This window comes from Oncorhynchus mykiss, chromosome 19, assembly GCF_057628025.1.
Source record: "Oncorhynchus mykiss isolate SJ-2025 chromosome 19, ASM5762802v1, whole genome shotgun sequence".
Taxonomy (NCBI): domain Eukaryota; kingdom Metazoa; phylum Chordata; class Actinopteri; order Salmoniformes; family Salmonidae; genus Oncorhynchus; species Oncorhynchus mykiss.
In genome coordinates, this window is record NC_143040.1 from 61,923,307 (window position 1) to 61,948,413 (window position 25,107).

General features: G+C 41.9%; 2 protein-coding genes across 5 annotated transcripts in view; both read left to right on the plus strand.

The window, feature by feature from the left end:
- Positions 1-6,485, plus strand: part of LOC110498110 (disintegrin and metalloproteinase domain-containing protein 17) — a 33,371-nt gene extending 26,886 nt beyond the window's left edge. The window contains exon 19 of the mRNA XM_021574703.3: positions 1,717-6,485. Coding sequence (XP_021430378.2) covers positions 1,717-2,121 — 405 coding nt within the window. The 3' untranslated portion in view covers positions 2,122-6,485. The remainder of the gene's footprint in view (positions 1-1,716) is intronic.
- Positions 6,486-12,786: 6,301 nt separating this feature from the next.
- Positions 12,787-22,280, plus strand: LOC110498111 (integrin beta-1-binding protein 1). Of its 4 annotated transcripts, none has more exons than XM_021574704.3 (4): positions 12,799-12,950; positions 13,612-13,720; positions 19,512-19,673; positions 20,472-22,280. In XM_021574704.3, the coding sequence occupies exons 2-4, from the start codon at positions 13,655-13,657 to the stop codon at positions 20,526-20,528; spliced, it is 285 nt and encodes a 94-aa protein (XP_021430379.3). In that variant the 5' UTR covers positions 12,799-12,950; positions 13,612-13,654; the 3' UTR covers positions 20,529-22,280. The 4 variants fall into 4 exon arrangements, 2 of the variants coding, with proteins under 2 accessions (XP_021430379.3, XP_021430380.3); XM_021574705.3 differs by having other exon boundaries at positions 12,802-12,950; positions 19,512-19,661; XR_002469775.3 differs by lacking the exon at positions 13,612-13,720 and having other exon boundaries at positions 12,787-12,950.
- Positions 22,281-25,107: the final 2,827 nt, after the last annotated feature.

Here is a 25,107-nt window from a genome sequence, read left to right on the forward strand (position 1 = left end):
TATCAGCTATCCAGGTGGCTGGTCTCAGACGATTCTGCAGGTGAAGAAGCCAGATGTGGAGGTCCTGGGCTGGCATGGATACACGTGGTTGTGAGGCCGGTTGGACGTACTGCCAAATTCTCTAAAACGACTTTGAAGGCAGCTTATTGTAGAAAAATTAACATTCAATTATCTGGAAACAGCTCTTGTGGACATTCCTACAGTCAGCATGCCAAGTGCACTCTCCCTCAACTTGAGATATGTGGCATTGTGTTGTGACAAAACTGCACAGTTTAGAGTGGCTTTTTATTGTCCCCAACACGCTATTTAATCAGCTTCTTGATATGCCACCTGTCAGGTGGAATGATTATCTTCACAAAGGAGAAATGCTCACTAACAGGGATGTAAACAAATTTGATCACAAAATTGGAGAAAAATGAGCTTTTTGTGTGTATGGAACATTTCTAAGATCTTTTATTTCAGCTCATGAAACATGGGACCAACACTTTACATGTTGAAATAAAGGATAAATAATAGTAACTGGGATATTTGAGTTACAATGACCTGTTCCGTCACGTTCCATTTGCATGTTTTGATTTAATCATCCCCTTAGAAAGTGCTGTCCATTTTAGTTGCGTTAGGCTTTAATAGGCTTTAAAACAACATCCACAACGACCATGTTTTCCATTCATTCTTTCTTCAAATTGATCAATCACAGTAAGTTGAGTTTTAAAAGCAGTGTTTTGATGATGTTTGTTGTGATTTTCGATTGTATTACATTGATGTCAGAGTGGTTAGAGGGACAATAGAGTCCTGAGTACCAGGCCATTAGCAACCTGATGATCATTAGTGAGTTGGGTACTACCAATACATGTCCAGAGTGGATAAGAGGATATCACCATGACTCAACGGTCACGTCAAATTTTACTGCAGTCATGACTCATGACTGCCGGGGTGTCGGTAATACGGCCACTGCAACAGCCCTAGCCTAACCCTGACCCTATCCCAGATCCCCCTGTTGAGCCTGACTCTAGCCCGGATCCCCTAGATCTGAAAGGACTTCATAGTTGTAAGCAGTATGGGGTGAAGATTCCACCAAGTCTGTAAGAGAGCAAGTTGGCGTGAGAACCATATGCTATTACCCATTGAATCTTTTCACATTTACACGAAGTGCCTAGGGGCAAGAGTTTAGGAATGAATTTGAAACTGGGCTGTAGTTGGCCCAGAAGCGGCATGAATGAGTTCCAGAAGGTAGTATGTCTGATGGCCTCACAGGGCTCACTTGAAAAATATATCTCAATATGACTTCCCTGGTGAAATAAAGGATAAATAATAGTAAACTGAGATAATTCCGTTACAATGAGCTGTTCTGCCCCCCCCCCCCCCCAGAGCCTTGGCCCCTCGCGGAACTGCAGCGGATGGTGAAGGTACCTGTATTTGGTACAGCTCCACCTTTTAGGGGAGTGGGTTTGGGGGGGTGGGGCCAGGGTGCACGCTGCCGGCGTGTCACAAGGATGCGCGATGTATGTGAGGAGAAGAGTCGTGTTGCCTTTATAAAAGGCAGAGTGTAGACCTTGTTTGGAGCCAGAGTGTCTGAGTTGTTTGTTTTGGGCTATTCAGTTGTAATGGTGTGACCAGACCATTAAAGATCAACTGAATTGAGTTCAAAAGGATACAGTCAGGCAGTGGATTAGTCAAACACAAACCTGACCCTGCTGTCCTCCTGTCCCCCCTCAGAAAGCAGAGATGCTGAGCAGCCTCGAGACGGCCTCTGTCGTCGTCATCAAGCCACCTACGCCTCCAACCTCCTCCTCCGGCACTCGGATTCTTCTCCACTCCCTCCCTTCTCTACCCCCAACGGGCCCACCTGCCTCAGGCAGCATCAGTGCCCCAGGCTTGGCTTCTGGCCCTGGCCCGGGAAGTGGGGTGGTCGTGGTGGGGGAGGGCCCGCGGATGGCCACCATACAGGAGGATCCCAGCTGCGATTCTCACCTCGACCCGGATGAAGACGACTTCCCTCCACTCGGAGGCTCCAACGCCACCAAGTCGTCTTACGAGGACCTGACGGCAGAGCGGAGCACGCCATGGTCGGGCAGCCACGACAAGCCCCGCCTCGAGGCAAACCTGTATGGTGAACAGTAAAGAGTTCCAGTGCTGAGGGAACATGTTTGTATATATACTCACATACACACAGCCATGGGCATGTACATGCAAACACACGTGTGTACACACACAATTTTACACGAGGGAACATAGTCTAGAGTAGATAGATGCATGCATACAGACACACCACATATAGAAGAATCATGCATACATGACTAAACTATAGTACCCACACACTGTTATAGTACAAACACACTGTTATAGTACACACAAACATCCACTCCTAGAAGGGACTGGAATACTGGTTACACAGCACTGGTTGGGGTTCATAGAACAACACCGTTTCTAGTAGAGCTCTTAAATAAAGCACTGTGGGGTTAGCTACATCCTAGATTTTATAAGGTCAATTTGGAAGACTCCCATACAACCAAAACAGGTGTTTGTGAGTAGTAGTGCTCTGATGCAAGTGACTGCAGTTTAGAATAGCCTAGATACTGAATGATGTGTGTGTGTTGTGGGGAAGAAATAATTTGTGCCTTGTTAGTTTCAAGAGTCAAAGCCAAGTGCTTTATTTGGCACCACTCACTCCGATACAGGCCAGACAGACCGATACAGGCCAGACAGTCTTTGGAGTTGTTATTTTGAATGACTTGACTAACAGCTGTCAGAATGGGTTGATTGACAGCTGGGCCAGTTGATTTACCACTGCAGCGACTCTACGGCTATTGGTTACGCATGTGGGTGGGTTAGAGTGCCAGTGTTAAAAGGAATCATGCTAAGGTCAAATAACTGGAGAAAAACAAATGGTTTAAACATTTAAAGGCCCAGTGCAGTTTTATATGTATTAGGTTAGAATAATATTTTGAAAATGATGATATGCTTTTTAGTGTGAGAGCTGTTTAAAAAGATAGCCTGAAGTGTCAGCCTGTTTTGGTGGGATTTTTGGCCTGCCTGGCAGATAATTAGTTAATAGTCCAATAAGGAAGAGTTCCAAGCCTCTCCGCCAACAGCTAGTTTTCAGTTTTCCCCTCCCTACTCAGACCACACCCAGACAGTCCTAGCAAAATTCTTAAGTATTAAAAGTAAATAGTTTCAAATTCCTTATATTAAGCAAAGCACAGGGCACCGTTTTTTAGGATTGTTATTTTTATTATTTACATTTTTTACACGGATAGCCAGGTGCACACATCACTTACAAATGAAGCATGTGTTTAGTGAGTCCGTCAGATCAGAGGTAGTAGGGTTGACCAGGGGTGTTCTCTTGATAAGCATTCAAAATGTAACAAGTACTTTTGGGTGTCAGGGAAAGTGTATGGAGTAAAAAGTACATTTCTTTAGGAATGTAGTAAAGTAAAAGTTGTCAAATATAAATTGTGGAGTACAGATACCCCCCCCAAAAAACTACTTAAGTAGTACTTTCACGTATTTTTTACTTTACACCACTGCCCAAAGTATTTTATTTGAAGCTGGTGTACAGAACCGGAAGTAGGACCCAAAAATGAAACTTAAGAACAGGAAGCATAGAAATAGTGCACCTAGGACAGATCTACTGCTTCTTAGACTTGCTTTCAATTATGACAGATTTGTAAACACACATTTCTATGTGAATTTGGACGGGTTGCCCAAAAAAGGAATATATTGCAGCTTTAATTGTTAGCCAGAAATGATTAAAAATGACTGCATTGGACCTTGTTAATGTTATCTTTCCATTGTCACGTCAGTAAGACAATGTTTTTAATTATTATATGCCTTTATTTCTGATATTCCCGTGTTTTTTACCTTGTTAATTGGTTGTGAATATGTTTCTAGTACTCCTTATCACCATGGTTTGTCTTCCCAGTTTGAACTTCATCTGTTTGAAATTTTGGCAATTATTTTGGGTGATGCCTAACATAACTACTACTATCGACAAAGTCATTCAGCTGTGAAATGGATGCCAAAGGGTATTGTTAAAAAGTTTCTAATGTTGCAGAGGAAGGCATTATTTTCTAGTAATTGCAACCAAACGTGCACTGAGTGTCAGGCTGTGTTTACGCGGGCAGTCTATTTCTGATCTTTTGCCAATAATTGGTCTTTTGACCGATCAGATATTTTGCCCATAATTGAGCAAAAGATCAGAAATGGGCTGCCTGTGTAAACGAAGCTAGTAGTTAGGCTGGGCTGGATACTTGGTCAAATCGGAGCGCTTCATCGGACCTTGGCCTACCGAACATCAATGTATCTGTTCTACTGTATGTCTCCACTGAAGTATTGGTTCTGTTTCATTTGTAGTGAAATAATGATGAACCGTTTTGATATTTGTGTATGGCCTTATGCTGGTACAATGGGCTATTAACCTTTTCATCTTCAACCTGAAGTTTGCAATTCATGCAAGTCATTTATTTGACAATTTACTCAACACATTGGATGATGAGGGACTGTTAGAGCAGTGCAGACATTCTATGCAGTCAGATGTTTGTAGACCAACTTCTGATTTTTTAATCTGAAAAAAAAGACTAGTGCCTTATTTCGTAAGTTAATTATTTTTGTTTTATATCTCGCCTCATTTCTCTAGTTATACAGTGGCTTCAGAAAGTATTCACACCCCATTCACCTTTTCCACATTTTGTTGTTACAAAGTGGGATTCAAAAGGTTTAATTGCCATTGTCCAAAGAAGAAAATGAATAAAAAATCAAATACTAATATATTGAATAAGTATTCAACTTTGTCAATACATGTTAGAATCAACGTTGGTAGCGATTAAAGCTGTGAGTCTTTAACAGCTTTCCACACCTGGATTCTGCAACATTTACCCATTTTTTAAAAATGTATTATTATTTTTTTAAATTCTTCAAGCTCTGTCAAATTGGTGGTTGTTCATTCCTAGACAACCATTTTTAGGTCTTGCCATAGATTTTCGGTCACTCAGGAGCATTCAGTCTTATTGGTAAGCAACTCCAGTGTAGACTTGACCTTGTGTTTTAGGTTATTGTCTTGCTGAAAGGTAAATTAATTTCCCAGTGTCTGTGGGAAAGCAGACTGAACCAGGTTTTTCTCTAGGATTTTGCCTGTGCGTCACTCCATTTCATTTTTTAAAATCGTGAAGTCCTTAACGATTACAAGCATACCCATAACATGATGCAGCCATCACTATGCTTGAAAATATGGAGCGTGGTACTCCAAACAACTTCTTGTCCTGAATACGAAGTGTTAATTGCTTTATCACATTTATTTGCATTATTATTTTAGTGCCTTGTTGCAAACAGGATGCATGTTTTGGAATATTTTTTATTCTGTACAGGCTTCTTTGCACTCTGTGTATTAGGTTAGTATTGTGGAGTAACTACAATGTTGTTGTCATCTTCAGTTTTCTCTTATCACAGCCATTAAACTCTTAACTGTTATAAAGTCACCATTGGCCTCATGGTGAAATCCCTGAGTTGTTTCCTTCCTCTCCAGCAACTACGTTAGGAAGGATACCTGTATCTTTGTAGTGACTGGATGTATTGATACTCCATCCAAAGTGTAATTAATAACTTCACCATGCTCAAAAGTATATTCAATATCTGCTTTTTTATTTTTACCCATCTACCAATAGGTGCCCTTTTTTTGGAAAACCTCCCTGATCTTTGTGGTTGAATCCGTCAGCGATGACGTAGTCATTGAAAAATCATGTTGCACATGCCACTTATGTGACTTATGCACATTTTTACTCCTGAACTTATTTAGGCTTGCCATAACAGGTTGAGTACGTATTGACTCAAGACATTTCAGCTTTTCATTTCATTAATTTGTAAAATATGTATTTTTTTAACTTGTGTGTAGGCCAGTGATGACATTCAATTGAATCCATTTTAAATTCAGGCTGTAACATAACAAAACCTGGAAAAAGTCCAGGGGTGTGAATACTTTCTGATGGCACTGTATGTCCTGTAAGCAAAGGGAATATGTCTATCACCCAGCTGGAACTCATGTTTACTAATGTTGCCTGTTAGCTGGCATGGGAAGTGTTGTCCTAAGCACCACTTGGTGTTGGAGTATTCGTGTGCCAATGATAAATGAATACATATCGGCTTGTGGAAGGTTACGCTAAAATATTGTTTTATATAGTCTGTTCACCGTTTCCTGTATATTAGGCAATAAGTACTTCTATATGTTCATTCTGATGAAAGGGGGAATATGTGTCTTGCTTGTGGGTCAAGGGCATTCTGCAGCTTTGCTATGACTTTGGACTAGTATGGTCTGGATACATCTTTAGCATGTACCTAAGTCCATAGTATTAGCTCTGTAGAAGATGTGAGGGGGAAATTCCTTGAATCACGTATTCTTCCTGTCTCCTATGTTTCATTTTCAGGGTGTATTAAATTATCTGGATGAATAAATAAATGCCTCTATGCTAATAAATGTGTACACCAACTTGAAATGTGCCCTCATGCTTACAGTGAAACAAGAATAACATTATTTTTAAAATATATTTATTGTGCATTTCAACACAGGTCTCAGGAAATCTAAACATGTTTTTTTAATGTGTTATACATTTCCATTTTGTAATGGCATGAAGACCGATTTCACTCCTTTCAGTCCTGTACCCCCTGGCCTACCCCATTACCAGCCCCTACTACCCTTATAGAACCGATCCCTTCCCATCGGTGGACGGGATGGTTCATCTCTCTGCCCTTCCACTCTCACTTGGTACACAACAGGGTCTACATCTCCCCAGTAAGGCAGGATGAAGGGCAGCTCATACACCGTGCCCTCCAGGAGCTTCTACAGGTGCTGGGCCACAAACTGGTTGCCCTTCTCAAAAGTGCGGTTTGGTGGGTCATGTTTCGGAGAACGCATGACTCAACCTTTGCCTCCCAAGCCTGTTGGGGAGTTGCAGCGATGAGACAGACCGAAATGGGGGGGGGGGGTTAAAGATAAAGTCCATCAGCACGGCCGAGCAGCCGCACACAAGCCTAAGATCACCATGCACAATGCCAAGTGTCCGCTGTAGTGGTGTAAAACTTGTCGCCATTGGACCCTGGAAAAGTGGAAATGCGTTCTTTGGAGTGATGAATCATGCTTCACCATCTGGCAATCTGATGTATGAATCTGGGTTTGGTGGCTGCTAGGAGACTGCAACCTACCCTAATGCATAGTGCCAACTGTAAAGTTTAGTGGAGGAGGAATAATGGTTTGGGGCTGTTTTTCATAGTTCGGGCAAGGCCCCTTAGTTCCAGTGAAGGGAAATCTTAACGCTACAGCATACAATGACATTTTAGACAATTCTGTGCTTCCAACTTTGTGGTAACAGTTTGGGGAAGGCCCCTTTCCTGTTTCAGCATGACAATGCCCCCATGCACAAAGCGAGGTCCATACAGAAATGGTTTGTCGAGATTGGCGAGGAAGAACTTGACTAGCCTGCACAGAGCCCTGACATCAACCCGAATCATACACCTTTGTGGTGAATTGGAACGCCGACAGCGAGCCAGGCCTAATCGCCCAACATCAGTGCCCGACCTCTCTAATGCTTTTATGGATGAATGGAAGCAAGTCCCCACAGCAATGTTACAATTTCTAGAGGAAAGCCTTCACAGAAGAATGGAGGCTATTATAACAGCAAAGGGGGGGGGGGACCAACTCCAATGAGATATTCGTTGAGCAGGTGTCCACATACTTTTGTATGTAGTGGACCTGGTGGATATGTGTTCTTTAACCTTTCGGGATGCACAAGCTATTCGCTACACCCGCAATAAAATCAGATAAATACAGTGCCTTGCGAAAGTATTCGGCCCCCTTGAACTTTGCGACCTTTTGCCACATTTCAGGATTCAAACATAAAGATATAAAACTGTATTTTTTTGGGAAGAATCAACAACAAGTGGGAAAAAATCATGAAAGTGGAACAACGTTTATTGGATATTTCAAACTTTTTTAACAAATCAAAAACTGAAAAATTGGGCGTGCAAAATTATTCAGCTCCTTTACTTTCAGTGCAGCAAACTCTCTCCAGAAGTTCAGTGAGGATCTCTGAATGATCCAATGTTGACCTAAATGACTAATGATGATAAATACAATCCACCTGTGTGTAATCAAGTCTCCGTATAAATGCACCTGCACTGTGATAGTCTCAGAGGTCCGTTAAAAGCGCAGAGAGCATCATGAAGAACAAGGAACACACCAGGCAGGTCCGAGATACTGTTGTGAAGAAGTTTAAAGCCGGATTTGGATACAAAAAGATTTCCCAAGCTTTAAACATCCCAAGGAGCACTGTGCAAGCGATAATATTGAAATGGAAGGAGTATCAGACCACTGCAAATCTACCAAGACCTGGCCGTCCCTCTAAACTTTCAGCTCATACAAGGAGAAGACTGATCAGAGATGCAGCCAAGAGGCCCATGATCACTCTGGATGAACTGCAGAGATCTACAGCTGAGGTGGGAGACTCTGTCCATAGGACAACAATCAGTTGTATATTGCACAAATCTGGCCTTTATGGAAGAGTGGCAAGAAGAAAGCCATTTCTTAAAGATATCCATAAAAAGTGTCGTTTAAAGTTTGCCACAAGCCACCTGGGAGATACACCAAACATGTGGAAGAAGGTGCTCTGGTCAGATGAAACCAAAATTGAACTTTTTGGCAACAATGCAAAACGTTATGTTTGGCGTAAAAGCAACACAGCTCAGCACCCTGAACACACCATCCCCACTGTCAAACATGGTGGTGGCAGCATCATGGTTTGGGCCTGCTTTTCTTCAGCAGGGACAGGGAAGATGGTTAAAATTGATGGGAAGATGGATGGAGCCAAATACAGGACCATTCTGGAAGAAAACCTGATGGAGTCTGCAAAAGACCTGAGACTGGGACGGAGATTTGTCTTCCAACAAGACAATGATCCAAAACATAAAGCAAAATCTACAATGGAATGGTTCAAAAATAAACATATCCAGGTGTTAGAATGGCCAAGTCAAAGTCCAGACCTGAATCGAATCGAATCTGTGGAAAGAACTGAAAACTGCTGTTCACAAATGCCCTCCATCCAACCTCACTGAGCTCGAGCTGTTTTGCAAGGAGGAATGGGAAAACATTTCAGTCTCTCGATGTGCAAAACTGATAGAGACATACCCCAAGCGACTTACAGCTGTAATCGCAGCAAAAGGTGGTGCTACAAAGTATTAACTTAAGGGGGCTGAATAATTTTGCACGCCCAATTTTTCAGTTTTTGATTTGTTAAAAAAGTTTGAAATATCCAATAAATGTCGTTCCACTTCATGATTGTGTCCCACTTGTTGTTGATTCTTCACAAAAAAATACAGTTTTATATCTTTATGTTTGAAGCCTGAAATGTGGCAAAAGGTCGCAAAGTTCAAGGGGGCCGAATACTTTCGCAAGGCACTGTATGTGTACGTGATCAATAATTTGTTATTGCCCCGTGCTAGTCGGAACTAGGCATAGCCTCAGGAAGTAGGCACGCTGAGGGTGTTGCAGCACCTCCTCAAAAATCGGAATAAAATATATAAACTCAGCAAAAAAGAAACGTCCCTTTTTCAGGACCCTGTCTTTCAAAGATAATTCGTAAAAATCCAAATAACTTCACAGATCTTCATGGTAAAGGGTTTAAACACTGTTTCCCATGCTTGTTCAATGAACCATAAACAATTAATGAACATGCACCTGTGGAACGGTCATTAAGACACGAACAGCTTACAGACGGTAGGCAATTAAGGTCACAGTTATAAAAAGTTAGGACACTAAAGAGGCCTTTCTACTGACTCTGAAAAACACCAAAAGAAAGATGCCCAGGATCCCTGCTCATCTGCGTGAACGTGCCTTAGGCATGCTGCAAGGAGGCATGAGGACTGCAGTTGTGGCCAGGGCAATAAATTGCAATATCGGTACTGTGAGATGCCTAAGACAGCGCTACAGGGAGACAGGACGGACAGCTGATCGTTCTCGCAGTGGCAGACCACGTTTAACAACACCTGCACAGGATCAGTACATCCGAACATCACACCTGCGGGGCAGGTACAGGATGGCAACAATAACTGCCCGAGTTACACTAGGAACGCACAATCCCTCCATCAGTGCTCAGACTGTCTGCAATCGGCTGAGAGAGGCTGGACTGAGGGCTTGTAGGCCTGTTGTAAGGCAGGTCCTCACCAGACATCACCGGCAACAACGTTGCCTATGGGCACGTGGTACCCGCCCTGCAGGCTCAACCTGACATGACCTTCCAGCATGACAATGCCACCAGCCATACTGCTCGTTCTGTATGTGATTTCCTGCAAGACAGGAATGTCAGTGTTCTGCCATGGCCAGCGAAAGAGCCCGGATCTCAATCCCATTGAGCACGTCTGGGACCTGTTGGATCGGAGGGTGAGGGCTAGGGCCATTCCTCACAGAAATGTCTGGTAACTTGCAGGTGCCTTGGTGGAAGAGTGGGGTAACATCTCACGGCAAGAACTGGCAAATCTGGTGCAGTCCATGAGGAGGAGATGCACTGCAGAACTTAATGTAGCTGATGGCCACACCAGATACTGACTGTTACTTTTGATTTTGACCCCCTCTTGGTTCAGGGACACATTATTCCATTTCTGTTAGTCACATGTCTGTGGAACTTGTTCAGTTTATGTCTCAGTTGTTAATCTTGTTGTGTTCATACAAATATTTACACATGTTAAGTTTGCTGAAAATAAACACAGTTGACAGTGAGAAGACATTTCTTTTTTTGCTGAGTTTTTGCTGAATATATATTGTTGACCAATTCCAACACTCTCTCATTGACTTCCATACAAAAACTCCTCGCTTCCATACAAAAACTCCTCGCTTGATGAGCGAAAGTAACAAAACAATGACACCTTCTGGAGAAAATTTTTGGCCCAGTGAACAACTGTGATGTGTGAGATTGTTGAGAAACAGCAGTTTTTTATCCATGTTTCTAGTGGATTGCTAACCCGTTATGACATGTATGATGATGCAATCACTACTGTTGTGTTGGAGGTCCACTCACATTTGCAACAGAAAAGGTAATCTCTCCATGTTCCAGTCCATTTTCTTCTGTTTGGTGCCAAATGTACAAGGCCCAGATTGCAAAAGAATGCCTGTTTACCTCCACCATTACCATGCCAACCTCATGCACTGGGGGCATGTTTTTGAAGAAAAAACAAAACAATGCTTTTTGAGAATTAACACTCACACTTTAACCCCCCCACACACACACACACATAAGCTCTGACTTTGCTGATCGCTACTTTATTGCGACAAAATGTACTTACTATGACTGTGATATGTGGTGTCCCACCTAGCTATCTTAAGATTAATGCACTAACTGTTCTGGATAAGACCATCTGCTAAATGACTAAATTGTAAATGTGTCTTTTCTGTAGTATCCAACTCCTCTACATCTCCTGTGAGGTGTTTCAGCTGACCCAGTAGTATCCAACTCCTCTACATCTCCTGTGAGGTGTCTCAGCTGACCCAGTAGTATCCAACTCCTCTACATCTCCTGTGAGGTGTCTCAGCTGACCCAGTAGTATCCAACTCCTCTACATCTCCTGTGAGGTGTCTCAGCTGACCCAGTAGTATCCAACTCCTCTACATCTCCTGTGAGGTGTCTCAGCTGACCCAGTAGTATCCAACTCCTCTACATCTCCTGTGAGGTGTCTCAGCTGACCCAGTAGTATCCAACTCCTCTACATCTCCTGTGAGGTGTCTATGCTGACCCAGTAGTATCCAACTCCTCTACATCTCCTGTGAGGTGTCTCAGCTGACCCAGTAGTATCCAACTCCCCTACATCTCCTGTGAGGTGTCTCAGCTGACCCAGTAGTATCCAACTCCTCTACATCTCCTGTGAGGTGTCTCAGCTGACCCAGTAGTATCCAACTCCTCTACATCTCCTGTGAGGTGTCTCAGCTGACCCAGTAGTATCCAACTCCCCTACATCTCCTGTGAGGTGTCTCAGCTGACCCAGTAGTATCCAACTCCTCTACATCTCCTGTGAGGTGTCTCAGCTGACCCAGTAGTATCCAACTCCTCTACATCTCCTGTGAGGTGTCTCAGCTGACCCAGTAGTATCCAACTCCTCTACATCTCCTGTGAGGTGTCTCAGCTGACCCAGTAACACAGGGTCACAAAACATGCAACAGGTTGTAAAGCATTATACCTGCAAGTGTTAGCCTATAGTGTTACCCACTTTACAAAACATACATGTTCAGATGGAAAAATGTTAAATGCTTAAAAGGGCCACGAAAACCTACCATGATTTGCCTCCCTTTGAATAAGCACCTGCAACCCTGCACCTCTATGATAAGAGCATTACTGGGAAAGAAAGCCATCCCATTATTGCATAGTACTTTTGTGGCACAATTGCAGGTACACTACTTATACACCTAGTTTTAATTGAACTGCAAAACATACTACATCTGGACATCCTTTGAATGACAAGTGGTAATAACCACCATAATACCCACCTCCTGCCCTGCACCTCTATGATAAGAGCATCATAGAGAAATAAAACCATCCCATAATTTGTTCCGACATAATTAAATTATTTGCTTATCGTTCAAAACTATTTGTATATTTTGATTGATAGTTACTGGACATACATTCGCTTATTAGACGTTTTTAGTTTTAGCGCTCGATTCAATCACTATAAAAAGCAGCGTCACACTATAGACTCGTGTTGGGGACACCTGAAACAGAAGTATCCATTCATATTGATACAACTGTAACTAAGTTACTTCCCCTTTAAAGTGGTGTTGGGTGGAGCTGCAAAGGAAGTGAAATGTCTATGCGAGTCTTGCCTACACAGAAAGAACCCCAGCCCTGCTACTTTGATGAACAACAACCCAAAATAGCCATAACTGACCAGCCAGTCCAGCGGCATAGAACAAGTTCCAAACTGAGGTATGCCGTGTGTATTTGTGCTTAGTGCTCCAGTTTGCCACGTTCTGTAAAAATACACGACAATTTCAACCTTTTTGAGCAGATACGTCGATACGGTTATGGGTGGGGTAAATTGTTTATCCTAGCAACGGGTTTCCGTTACACATGGCATTCATGGACAAAGTTGGGCAATTTACAATGGTTTTTCATTGAGGCCCAGCCGACTCCAGACATCATTTCAGGCTCAGGCGCGCAGCCTAGTGGATCAAGAGAAAGTGCGCGTGTGCCATAGCCTCTTCTGAATAAGCTGGACAAAGTTCTGGAGTTGTAATGGGAGTGATAGTATACAGTAATTGAATAGTTTGTGTTCACTTTGTGGCAGCTGTTGGTCTCCTAATAACTTAGTAATACATGTATCACTGTCTTCACAATTTATATTCTAAGTGGATGGGTTCGTCTCATTCTCTGTAGACCACAAGCCAATTCACTTTACTTGCCCTGGGGCTTCCAAGTGGTCTAGAGACCCTGGTTCAATTCCAGGCTGTATCACAACTGGCTGTGATTGGGAGTCCCATAGATTTTTATCTTGACAGCTCGGGCATTTGATCAAGCAACTTTTTTGTTACTGGCCCAACACTCTAATCACTAGGCTACCTGCTGCTAATGTCCTTGTCTTCACCAGACGGTGCTGGGGGGCTGGAGGAGTGCTGGTGTCATGGTGAACAATGTTCCGGAAGGTCAAAAAGCATCGCAGCAGCTCCCAAAGCAGTAAGATCAGTACCAAGATCAAGGTGGATAATTATACAATACATTACACTGTCCTGGGCTACATTCCAAACCCCCAAAATGTGTATTTTCCCCTTCCATCAGCCCTAGATGATGCCCTTTAGTTGATCTGAAGACTGGATAGATGTTGAGCTCCCAAGTGGCGCAGTGGTCTAAGGCACTGCATCCCGGTGCTAGAGGTGTCACTACAGACCGTGGTTTGATTCCAGGCTGTATCACAACCGGCCGTGATTGGGAGTCCCGTAGGTCGGTGCACAATTGCTTTATGAGTTTGCTGCTGTGGATTTAGATTAATAAACTAGCTTAGTATTTTTTATTTAACCTTTATTTAACTACACTAGTCAGTTAAGAACAAATTATTATTTACAATGACGTCCAACCAAAAGGCCCCCTGCGGGGACGGGGATAAAAAAAAAAAAAGAGATACCTAAGACGACAACATAGCATGGCAGCAACACATAAAAACATGACAACAACATGGTAGCAACACAATATGGCAGCAGCACAAAATATTGTACAAACATTATTGGGCACAGACAACAGCACAAAGGGCAAGAAGGTAGAGACAACAATATATTACGCAAAGCAGCCACAACTGTGCCAACAGTGCCCATGAGTGAGTCTGAATGAAGAGATGGACAAAAAACGGTCCAGTTTGAGTGTTGCAGCGAACTGAAAAGGGGAGCGACCCAGGGATGTGTGTGACTGGCAGAACGGTGTTGTATGTGGAGGATGAGGGCTACAGTAGATATCTCAGATAGGGGGGAGTGAGGCCTAAGACGGTTTTATAAATAAACATCAACCAGTGGGTCTTGCGAAGGGTATACAGAGATTACCAGTTTACAGAGGATTATAGAGTGCAGGGATGTGTCATATAAGGAGCATTGGTGGCAAATCTGATGGCCGAATGGTAAAGACACTCGAGAGCAACCTTAAATGATCTATAAATGATGTCTCCGTAATCTAGCATGAGTAGGATGGTCATCTGAATCAGGGTAAGTTTGGCAGCTGGGGTGAAAGAGGAGTGGTTACGATGGAGGAAACCAAGTCTAGATTGAACTTTAGCCTGCAGCTTTGATATGTGCTGAGAGAAGGACAGTGCACCGTCTAGCCATACTCTCAAGTACTTGTATGAGGTGACTACCTCAAGCTCTCAACCCTCAGAGGTAGTAATAACACCTATCGGAGGAGGGGCATTCTTCTTACCAAACCTGTCACTCAGGCTAAGAAGCCAGGATATGCATATAATTGGTACCATTGGATAGAAAACACTTTGAACTTTGGAAATGTTAAAATAATGTATGAGACTATAACACAATTGATATGGTAGGAGAAAATCCAAAGAAAAACCAACCTGAATTTTTTTGGAAAGCTCATGCTCTTCCAATGGAACTTATAAGGTCATATCCAAATCCAGCTCCCAGATTGCAATTCCTATGGCTTCCACTAGATGTCAACAGTCTTTGTTCAAGGTTTCAGACTTGTTTCTTCCCAAACGAGGAAGAATTTTGAGTTTTAGTACTGGGAGTCAAGAGTTGGAAATCAGTCTGTGCGTGCGCCACGAAGAGGGCATGCACCTGCTAATTTTGCTATTCTATTCAACATCTTTCCGTAAGAAATATTATAGTTTAGTTACATTTTAGGGTACTTGAGGTTTAAAGAGAAACATATTTTGACTTGTTTAAACAAAGTTTAGCGGTAGCTGTTTGGATTCCTTTCTCTGCATGTTGAACGAGTGGATTGGTGAAAGTTGGTGGTTCCTTTTAATATGAGACTTCAATATTCCAAGGTAAGAGGTTTTAGGTTGTAGTTAATATAGTATTTACAAGACTATTTATCTCTATACCATTTGTATTTCATATACAGTGCCTTGCGAAAGTATTCGGCCCCCTTGAACTTTGCGACCTTTTGCCACATTTCAGGCTTCAAACATAAAGATATAAAACTGTATTTTTTTGTGAAGAATCAACAACAAGTGGGACACAATCATGAAGTGGAACGACATTTATTGGATATTTCAAACTTTTTTAACAAATCAAAACCTGAAAAATTGGGCGTGCAAAATTATTCAGCCCCCTTAAGTTAATACTTTGTAGCGCCACCTTTTGCTGCGATTACAGCTGTAAGTCGCTTGGGATATGTCTCTATCAGTTTTGCACATCGAGAGACTGACATTTTTTTCCCATTCCTCCTTGCAAAACAGCTCGAGCTCAGTGAGGTTGGATGGAGAGCATTTGTGAACAGCAGTTTTCAGTTCTTTCCACAGATTCTCGATTGGATTCAGGTCTGGACTTTGACTTGGCCATTCTAACACCTGGATATGTTTATTTTTGAACCATTCCATTGTAGATTTTGCTTTATGTTTTGGATCATTGTCTTGTTGGAAGACAAATCTCCGTCCCAGTCTCAGGTCTTTCGCAGACTCCATCAGGTTTTCTTCCAGAATGGTCCTGTATTTGGCTCCATCCATCTTCCCATCAATTTTAACCATCTTCCCTGTCCCTGCTGAAGAAAAACAGGCCCAAACCATGATGCTGCCACCACCATGTTTGACAGTGGGGATGGTGTGTTCAGCTGTGTTGCTTTTACGCCAAACATAACGTTTTGCATTGTTGCTAAAAAGTTCAATTTTGGTTTCATCTGACCAGAGCACCTTCTTCCACATGTTTGGTGTGTCTCCCAGGTGGCTTGTGGCAAACTTTAAACAACACTTTTTATGGATATCTTTAAGAAATTACTTTCTTCTTGCCACTCTTCCATAAAGGCCAGATTTGTGCAATATACGACTGATTGTTGTCCTATGGACAGAGTCTCCCACCTCAGCTGTAGATCTCTGCAGTTCATCCAGAGTGATCATGGGCCTCTTGGCTGTATCTCTGATCAGTCTTCTCCTTGTATGAGCTGAAAGTTTAGAGGGACGGCCAGGTCTTGGTAGATTTGCAGTGGTCTGATACTCCTTCCATTTCAATATTATCGCTTGCACAGTGCTCCTTGGGATGTTTAAAGCTTGGGAAATCTTTTGGTATCCAAATCCGGCTTTAAACTTCTTCACAACAGTATCTCGGACCTGCCTGGTGTGTTCCTTGTTCTTCATGATGCTCTCTGCGCTTTTAACGGACCTCTGAGACTATCACAGTGCAGGTGCATTTATACGGAGACTTGATTACACACAGGTGGATTGTATTTATCATCATTAGTCATTTAGGTCAACGTTGGATCATTCAGAGATCCTCACTGAACTTCTGGAGAGAGTTTGCTGCACTGAAAGTAAAGGGGCTGAATAATTTTGCACGCCCAATTTTTCCGTTTTTGATTTGTTAAAAAAGTTTGAAATATCCAATAAATGTCGTTCCACTTCATGATTGTGTCCCACTTGTTGTTGATTCTTCACAAAAAAATACAGTTTTATATCTTTATGTTTGAAACCTGAAATGTGGCAAAAAGTCGCAAAGTTCAAGGGGGCCGAATACTTTCGCAAGGCACTGTACCTTTGACTATTGGATGTTCTTATAGGCACTTTAGTATTGCCAGTGTAACAGTATAGCTTCCGTCCCTCTCTTCGCCCCTAAATTCTGTCAAATTAGTTCGCAATGAGCCTAGCTGCCCAAACTGTTGCATATACCCTGACTCTGCGTGCAACGCAAGAGAAGTGACACAATTTCACCTGGTTAATATTGCCTGCTAACCTGGATTTCTTTTAGCTAAATATGTAGGTTTAAAAATATATACTTCTCTGTATTGATTTTAAGAAAGGCATGGGTGTTTATGGTTAGGTACAGTCGTGCAACATTGTGCTTTTTTCGCAAATGCGCTTTTGTTAAATCATCCCCCAGCGTTGCATCGATTATATGCAACACAGGACACGCTAGATAACTACACATGGTTGATGATCTTATTAGTTTAACTAGTGATTATGATTGATTGTTTTTTATAAGATATGTTTAATGCTAGCTAGCAACTTACCTATTCTTACTGCATTCGCGTAACAGGCAGGCTCCTCGTGGAGTGCAATGAGAGGCAGGTGGTTAGAGCGTTGGACTAGTTAACCGTAAGGTTGCAAGATTGAATCCCAGAGCTGACAAGGTAATAATCTGTCGTTCTGCCCCTGAACAAGGCAGTTAATCCACCGTTCCTAGGCCGTCATTGAAAATAAGAATGTGTTCTTAACTGACTTGCCTAGTTAAATAAAGGTGTAAAAAAAATAAAAAAATAAAAAAATAAATCGGCGTCCAAAAATACAGATTTCCGATTGTTATGAAATCTGCCCTAATTAATCGGCCATTCCGATTAATCGGTCGACTTCTAATATAAAGAAGGATTTTATCTAACAAAACGACCATGCATGTTATAGCTGGGACCCTTTGGATTGCAAATCAGAGGAAGATTTTCCAAAAGTAAGTGAATATTTAATCACTATTTATGATTTTATGAAGCCTGTGCTGGTTGAAAAATATTTTGATTTGGGGCGCCGTCCTCAAACAATCGCATGGCATGCTTTTGCTGTAAAGCCTATTGTAAATCAGACAATGCAGTTAGATGAACAAGACTAAGCTTTTAACCGATATAAGACACTTGTATGTACCTCAATGTTTAATATCCATAATTTGAGAGTAGAGGGTAGAGAAAGCTTGTTGGACACTAAGAAAGCTTTGTTGTAGAGCATTTAACACAAAATCCAGGGAGGGGCCAGCTGAGTATAAGACTGTATCATCTGCATATAAATGAATGAGGGAGCTTTCTACTGCCTGAGCTATGTTGTTGATGTAAATTGAGAAGAGCATGGGGCCTAGGATCGAGCCTTGGGGTACTCCCTTGGTGGCAGGCAGTGGCTGAGACAGCAGATTTGCAGATCTGCACTCTTTGAGAGAGGTAGTTAGCAAACCAGCCCAAAGTCCCCTCAGAGATACCAATACTCCTTAGCCGGCCCACAAGAATGGAATGGTCTACCGTATCAAAAGCTTTGGCCAAGTCAATAAAAATAGCAGCACAATATTGCTTAGAATCAAGGGCAATGGTGACATCATTGAAGACCTTTAAGGTAGCAGTGACACATCCATAACCTGAACGGAAACCAGATTGCATACCCGAGAGAATACTATAGACATCAAGAAAGCCAGTCAGAGCCTCCTTGTCGGCACAGTGGTCTAAGGCACTGCATCGCATCCTGGGTTCGAGCCCAGGATCTGTCACAATTTCATCAGGTTCATCAGGTAACATGAATACAAAGCCGGCGAGAGGTGGTTAGAATAGGATGGGAGGCCAAAAGTCTGCGTAACCAATAGAGTCAGAGTCCCGAGTGTGGGAACAAACAGTCTGTCCCACGGTTGGGTAAAGAAAGTTCGTAGTCAACAAAGTATGTAGGAGTCATGAGGAAAATGGCAAAATGCACAAGAAAAAAATAAAATATATAACGTTTGATTCTGGTGATGGAGATGTTATAGGGATGTGAGGCAGAGGCAGCCTCTGTGTCCTCCTTGACAAGTCACTATACATGAACATTGTGTGTTCCTTCCAAAGCAAGATAGAAAGCTGCCGTTAATACCTAAAGATGAGGAGATGGTACTGGGAGTGTCCAAGTATGGAGTCAAAGTGGCCTCCATGGATCAGTGGTTGAGTCCATGTTATAAATGCTTAGTGTCCCGCAACATTTTCTACTGAAAGGTTGACCTTTCTAGTTGGAACATATTGTTGCAACGTTTCCTATGTTGGACGCTTCTCCAGCACCACCCTCTCTACTTGATTGTCTGTGTTACGATGATGTTTGTAATGTGTATTATTGTTGTGGATCCTGTACAGGGCGTTCTGCAGAGCCACCCTCTCTACCTGAGTGTGAGGATGCTGTGTTATGATGACGGCCTGGGGTCTGGGAAGAACCTGCTGGCTCTCAAGACCACCGACGCCAAGCAGCAGGAGTGTAGCATCTGGGTGTACCAGTGGAGCAGCGCGGTGAGTGTCTGTGTATGTAAACTTGTGTGTGTGTGTGCATGTATGAGGGTACATCCAGCATACAGTCTGTACTACGACCAGTGGTGTAGTTGAGTAAATGCGTGAACTCAGTTTACGTACCTTTTTAATTTTGCACAAGCGTTTACCTACCTTTGGCAGAAAAATGCATTGAAAGAATATGGAGCTTAACTTTACCATGAATTTTATTTACCGTGAACTTTATTTACCGTGAACTTTATTTACCGTGAACTTTATTTACCGTGAACGGCGATGAGCGTTTATCCACCTGTTTTTTTTACCACTATATCACTGTCTCATATCAATACATCTCATGGCAATATTCTGGGGTCCACACAAACTCTGGTCCTCTCTAAGTTATCATACAACTGCCCGTTTGTGGCAAACTGAAGGCAATGCTGTGCAAGATAATTGTTTATCATGTATTCCTGTGTGTCTCTTCTTATCCATTCATATAGCATGAGACTGAGGACGCGGGCCTCAATGGCCCAGACAGACAAGTTGTTTTCATAATGGCCCGACTGTCAGCATCAGTCACAGTGGATAAACTCATCTGCCAAATGACTGAAAGTTATTTTATTAAGTTTCCCATTAAGCCAATGACTGAAATGTCATTCACTAAAATGCTGAATGACTGAAATGTTAATGATAGAAATTTGAGTGACTGAAATGTTAATGATTGACATTTGAGTGACTGAAATGTTAATGATAGACATTTGAGTGACTGAAATGCTAAATGACAGTTTTTCATAAGAAGTCGATTTCTCTTCTCCTTGCCCTGTCTCTGTGCAGGAACAAGGCCATCTGCAGGTGTTGTCCGACTGTGTGCTGACATCAGAGAAGTCCTGAAGAGCAGTTGCCCTCAGGGACGTGGTGGAGACAGGAAGCACCATGAACCAGTCGGGAGCCTGGAAAACATAGTTTACAGCAGGGTCACATCAGGGGCGTAGCACAGTCCGCAAGATTTGAGCAAGGCTCCCGCCCAATCCCAGTCATGGGGCAGAGAGAAAAATGTGCAGTTGTATAGCTAATCTCATGCTATTTAACACATTTTGCCATGAGGCTGAGAGAAAATGTTGCTGTTTTAGAGCTCAGGGATTCTTGAAAGACGGGACAATCTCAACTTTCTTAAACAGCATTTTAAATATATATTTTGAAAGACCAAAGTATCAGCTATCACACCATGTAAAGGAACAACCTATTTTAATTTTTTTTTTTTTTTTAAATAACATGTTTTCATAAAATGTCTACTCTGTCAGACACCATACATGGCATTTCACTTACAATTATTGTCCAACAAGTGTTTAAAGGCCTTGATTGTTTAATTCTAACATTTGATTATTCAAATATGTAATACAAATCTCCAAACTTCTTTTTGTTTTGTTTTATAGCACTATATAATGCTCCAGGGCTAATATAGTTAGCATTTTGGCATGTTTTTCTACATTTAGGACATTAACATTTATGAGGCCAACATTTTCCATTAGGTCTAGCACAGAAATTACTTCAATTGTTTAAGCATATGGTGCAGAACAGTGATTAAAATATTTATATTCTGACAACAAAACATGTATCATAAGGGCGTTAGCCATCAGTGACGGAGTTAACAAGCCACTGACAGACTTGACAACTGATACTCAACAGACATTTTTGCCTCTAAAAATAAAAGTTAAATACAAAACATTTTTAAAATCTGGAAAATGATTTGAAAATCCCCAAAAGAAACAACATTCCTGTCATATCTTTCAGCACTCTGTTGACTTTAGACCACAATCAGATCAAGTTGATGGTTTACGGAGTTCACAAAATGTTTATTTTTGTACTTCATTCAAGTGGTATACACAGTAGCAATTTAGTTTATCCTCAGTTTCTTTATAACTCTAAAACCTAATTAAATGTGACATTTTTACCAAAATGAATATCCTATCGTAATCTATCAGGCATATGGAGCTGACAGTTCATGGTTGTGACCATGGTGATTTCAATATTGTTTGTTTAAATCTATCAAAATTCAACTGTACAGACCATTAATGGTCTTGTTGTACTACATGTAATGAGGACATGAATAAGGGGTCCTTATGGTATAGATGACCCTGCTTAGGAGTTGACCAAATTTCCAGACACATCTTTTAGAGAAATATTATTTAAAGCCACATAGGGCTAGTGCAAGAAACTACATAAGATCATTTTTTATTATATTATTGCCAGTTTTTTATTTTATTTTTTTGAAATTGGGATCCTTTTCAGGCATAGAGCCGACATGGAAATGAATAATTTTGAAAGTATTTAGAAAATTCCATAAACAAATATCTTCCTTATAAAACTCCCCTAAATGTGAATGTTAAGCTCAAATAACAAAAAGTTTCCCTGCTGGACAAGGATTGTCCCGACTTTCAAGAATCCCTAAGCTAATTTCCTGCTATTTTTCCATGAGGCTGAGAGAAAATATTGCAGTTTTAAAGCTAATTTCTTGTAATTCTTAATGTTTTTGAAATGGCATGTGACAACGCCCCCTTTGCGGGTGTTGCGTAATACGCCAGTGGGTCACATGACTTACCCAGCATGCTCTGCAACACCTCACATAAATCAAATCAAATCAAATTTATTTATATAGCCCTTCGTACATCAGCTGATATCTCAAAGTGCTGTACAGAAACCCAGCCTAAAACCCCAAACAGCAAACAATGCAGGTGTAGAAGCACAATGGCTAGGAAAAACTCCATAGAAAGGCCAAAACCTAGGAAGAAACCTAGAGAGGAACCAGGCTATGTGGGGTGGCCAGTCCTCTTCTGGCTGTGCCGGGTGGAGATTATAACAGAACATGGTCAAGATGTTCAAATGTTCATAAATGACCAGCATGGTCGAATAATAATAAGGCAGAGCAGTTGAAACTGGAGCAGCAGCACAGTCAGGTGGACTGGGGACAGCAAGGAGTCATCATGTCAGGTATTCCTGGGGCATGGTCCTAGGGCTCAGGTCCTCCGAGAGAGAGAAAGAAAGAGAGAATTAGAGAGAGCATATGTGGGATGGCCAGTCCTCTTCTGGCTATGCGGGGTGGAGATTATAACAGAACATGGCCAAGATGTTCAAATGTTCATAAATGACCAGCATGGTCGAATAATAATAAGGCAGAACAGTTGAAACTGGAGCAGCAGCACGGCCAGGTGGACTGGGGACAGCAAGGAGTCATCATGTCAGGTAGTCCTGGGGCATGGTCCTAGGGCTCAGGTCCTCCGAGAGAGAGAAAGAGAGAATTAGAGAACGCACACTTAGATTCACACAGGACACCGAATAGGACAGGAGAAGTACTCCAGATATAACAAACTGACCCTAGCCCCCCGACACATAAACTACTGCAGCATAAATACTGGAGGCTGAGACAGGAGGGGTCAGGAGACACTGTGACCCCATCCGAGGACACCCCCGGACAGGGCCAAACAGGAAGGATATAACCATCCATACACCATCCAACCTGTCAGTTGACCATCATGAGTAACTTAAACTTATTTCATGTAAATACATTTCACAGTACAGGGACCTCAGTGCATGTCTCCGTCATGGCTGGACTTGGAAAGGATGTAGCTGTTTGATATCTAGGTCTCCGATGACATTAATACAGCATCCAGAGACCTCCTTTATAACCATGGTACACCAGTCACTATATCCACCATGGATGGAAGAACATACAAGACCATCATAAATATGTTGTAGACCCTCTTTCTTCCCTATCTCCCTCTCTTACCCCCTCCCTATACACACCAAAGGGGTGGTAGCAGGACATGCGTTTCTGCCTCTCGTCCCTCTCTCCATACCTCTCCTATACTCCCTTACTCCAGGATATGGATATGTTAATACTGAATAATTCATGAAAATGTGTTTTATTTGATTCCATTTTTGTCCTTTAAAACAGGTCAGTTTGTGGTATTTCAGTATTCCCGTCATTCTCAGACTGATTTATGGGATGCATGCTTCCTTCCCAACTCTGGGTCCTCAAAGTTTATGAAGCATCCAGCCAGGCTCTGTGTTTGTTTGTGTGTGTGTAGGAATGACCATGAGGTACCAAATGACCAAGGTGTTATGCCGTGTTCGCCTGTGGTATACACATACCAGCCACAACCTTACAGAGCTAGTTTACTCTTTATAGATTTAGGCCGGGATTCAATCTGATCGCGGGTTATAAACATTGCGGCTTTAAAGACTATTTCCGATTAAGCCAACATATGCAGCGTTAACAGTAAAGGCAATGTTCGGCGCACGCGAGAAAGTTGCCTTTAAAAACAGCGATGCCTCTAATCCGTGACGCAATTAAGGCGTGAGGCCACTGTTCACTGTGTATGTAAACCTAGTGCAGTCGTATGGCTCCAGAACATATATGATAATAGCAGAAAGTTGAGACCCATGGGACATAGCACACATGATTGGGCTATATTGGGTTTGACCATTCTCCACCAGAGGGAGCTCTTCATTCAGTGTACTGCCCAGAAAGTTACCAACCTAGTAGTCAAGCACTCTGGTTTTTCTCAAATCACCTACTACACATTTACACCCTGAGAACATGCTTTTAGAAGCGACAACACTATCATAAATACAAAATAAGTATTTGAGTTGAATACAGGGGAAAAACAGGAATTATTATTATTCCAGTTTGTTTTCCATTTATTTTGCAGAATAGGTTAGAGTCAATGTACTGATCCACAGTCAATGAGCGTGAATGGAATAGATTCTCTACTAGTCTACATACACACTGAACACCAGCTAGAACACAATATGGCAACCGCACTTTACCACAATGCATTAAGAGCAAGGCTGAGGTAAATTTGAATTGGAGTTAACTTAAATAACTAAAACAGCTTCTATTGTCAATGACTTCTCAATAAAATGAGGAATAAAAGCTATTTCAAACATTTTATATTTTCTTATTTTAAAATAAAATCACTTCCTGAATTGACTGCCTTCAATTGAAATTGACCCCAGCCCTGATTGAGACAGTTACTGCCAAGGTTATTAACTCTTCTTTTATATTTAAATATCAACAAACAAAATCTATGTACATTAACAGATTAACCATTCTATTTCCAGTGAGTTAATATGGGGAGGCTTGTCATGGACATTTTCACATGCGACACCTCTTGTTGTCGCCTATCGAAGTTTATTCACAATCGAGGGAACTGTATGTCCCCATTTAAGATTAAATGTCAAAACATGTACAGAGAGTTGCTCTGCAACCAAAACCAAACAACATAAAATGTAGGAATATTAAATTAAACATGTCTGTTCAGTACAGGAACTAGTATGTATGTAAAACATGGGTAGTCTGCAACTACTGTGGTCCCAGCTAGTAATCAAGTTGTGTAATATGGTACAATCTAGTCCTGAGCACTATGAATCAGATTTAATACTATAATAGGAATGTGTGTGAGAGAGAGAG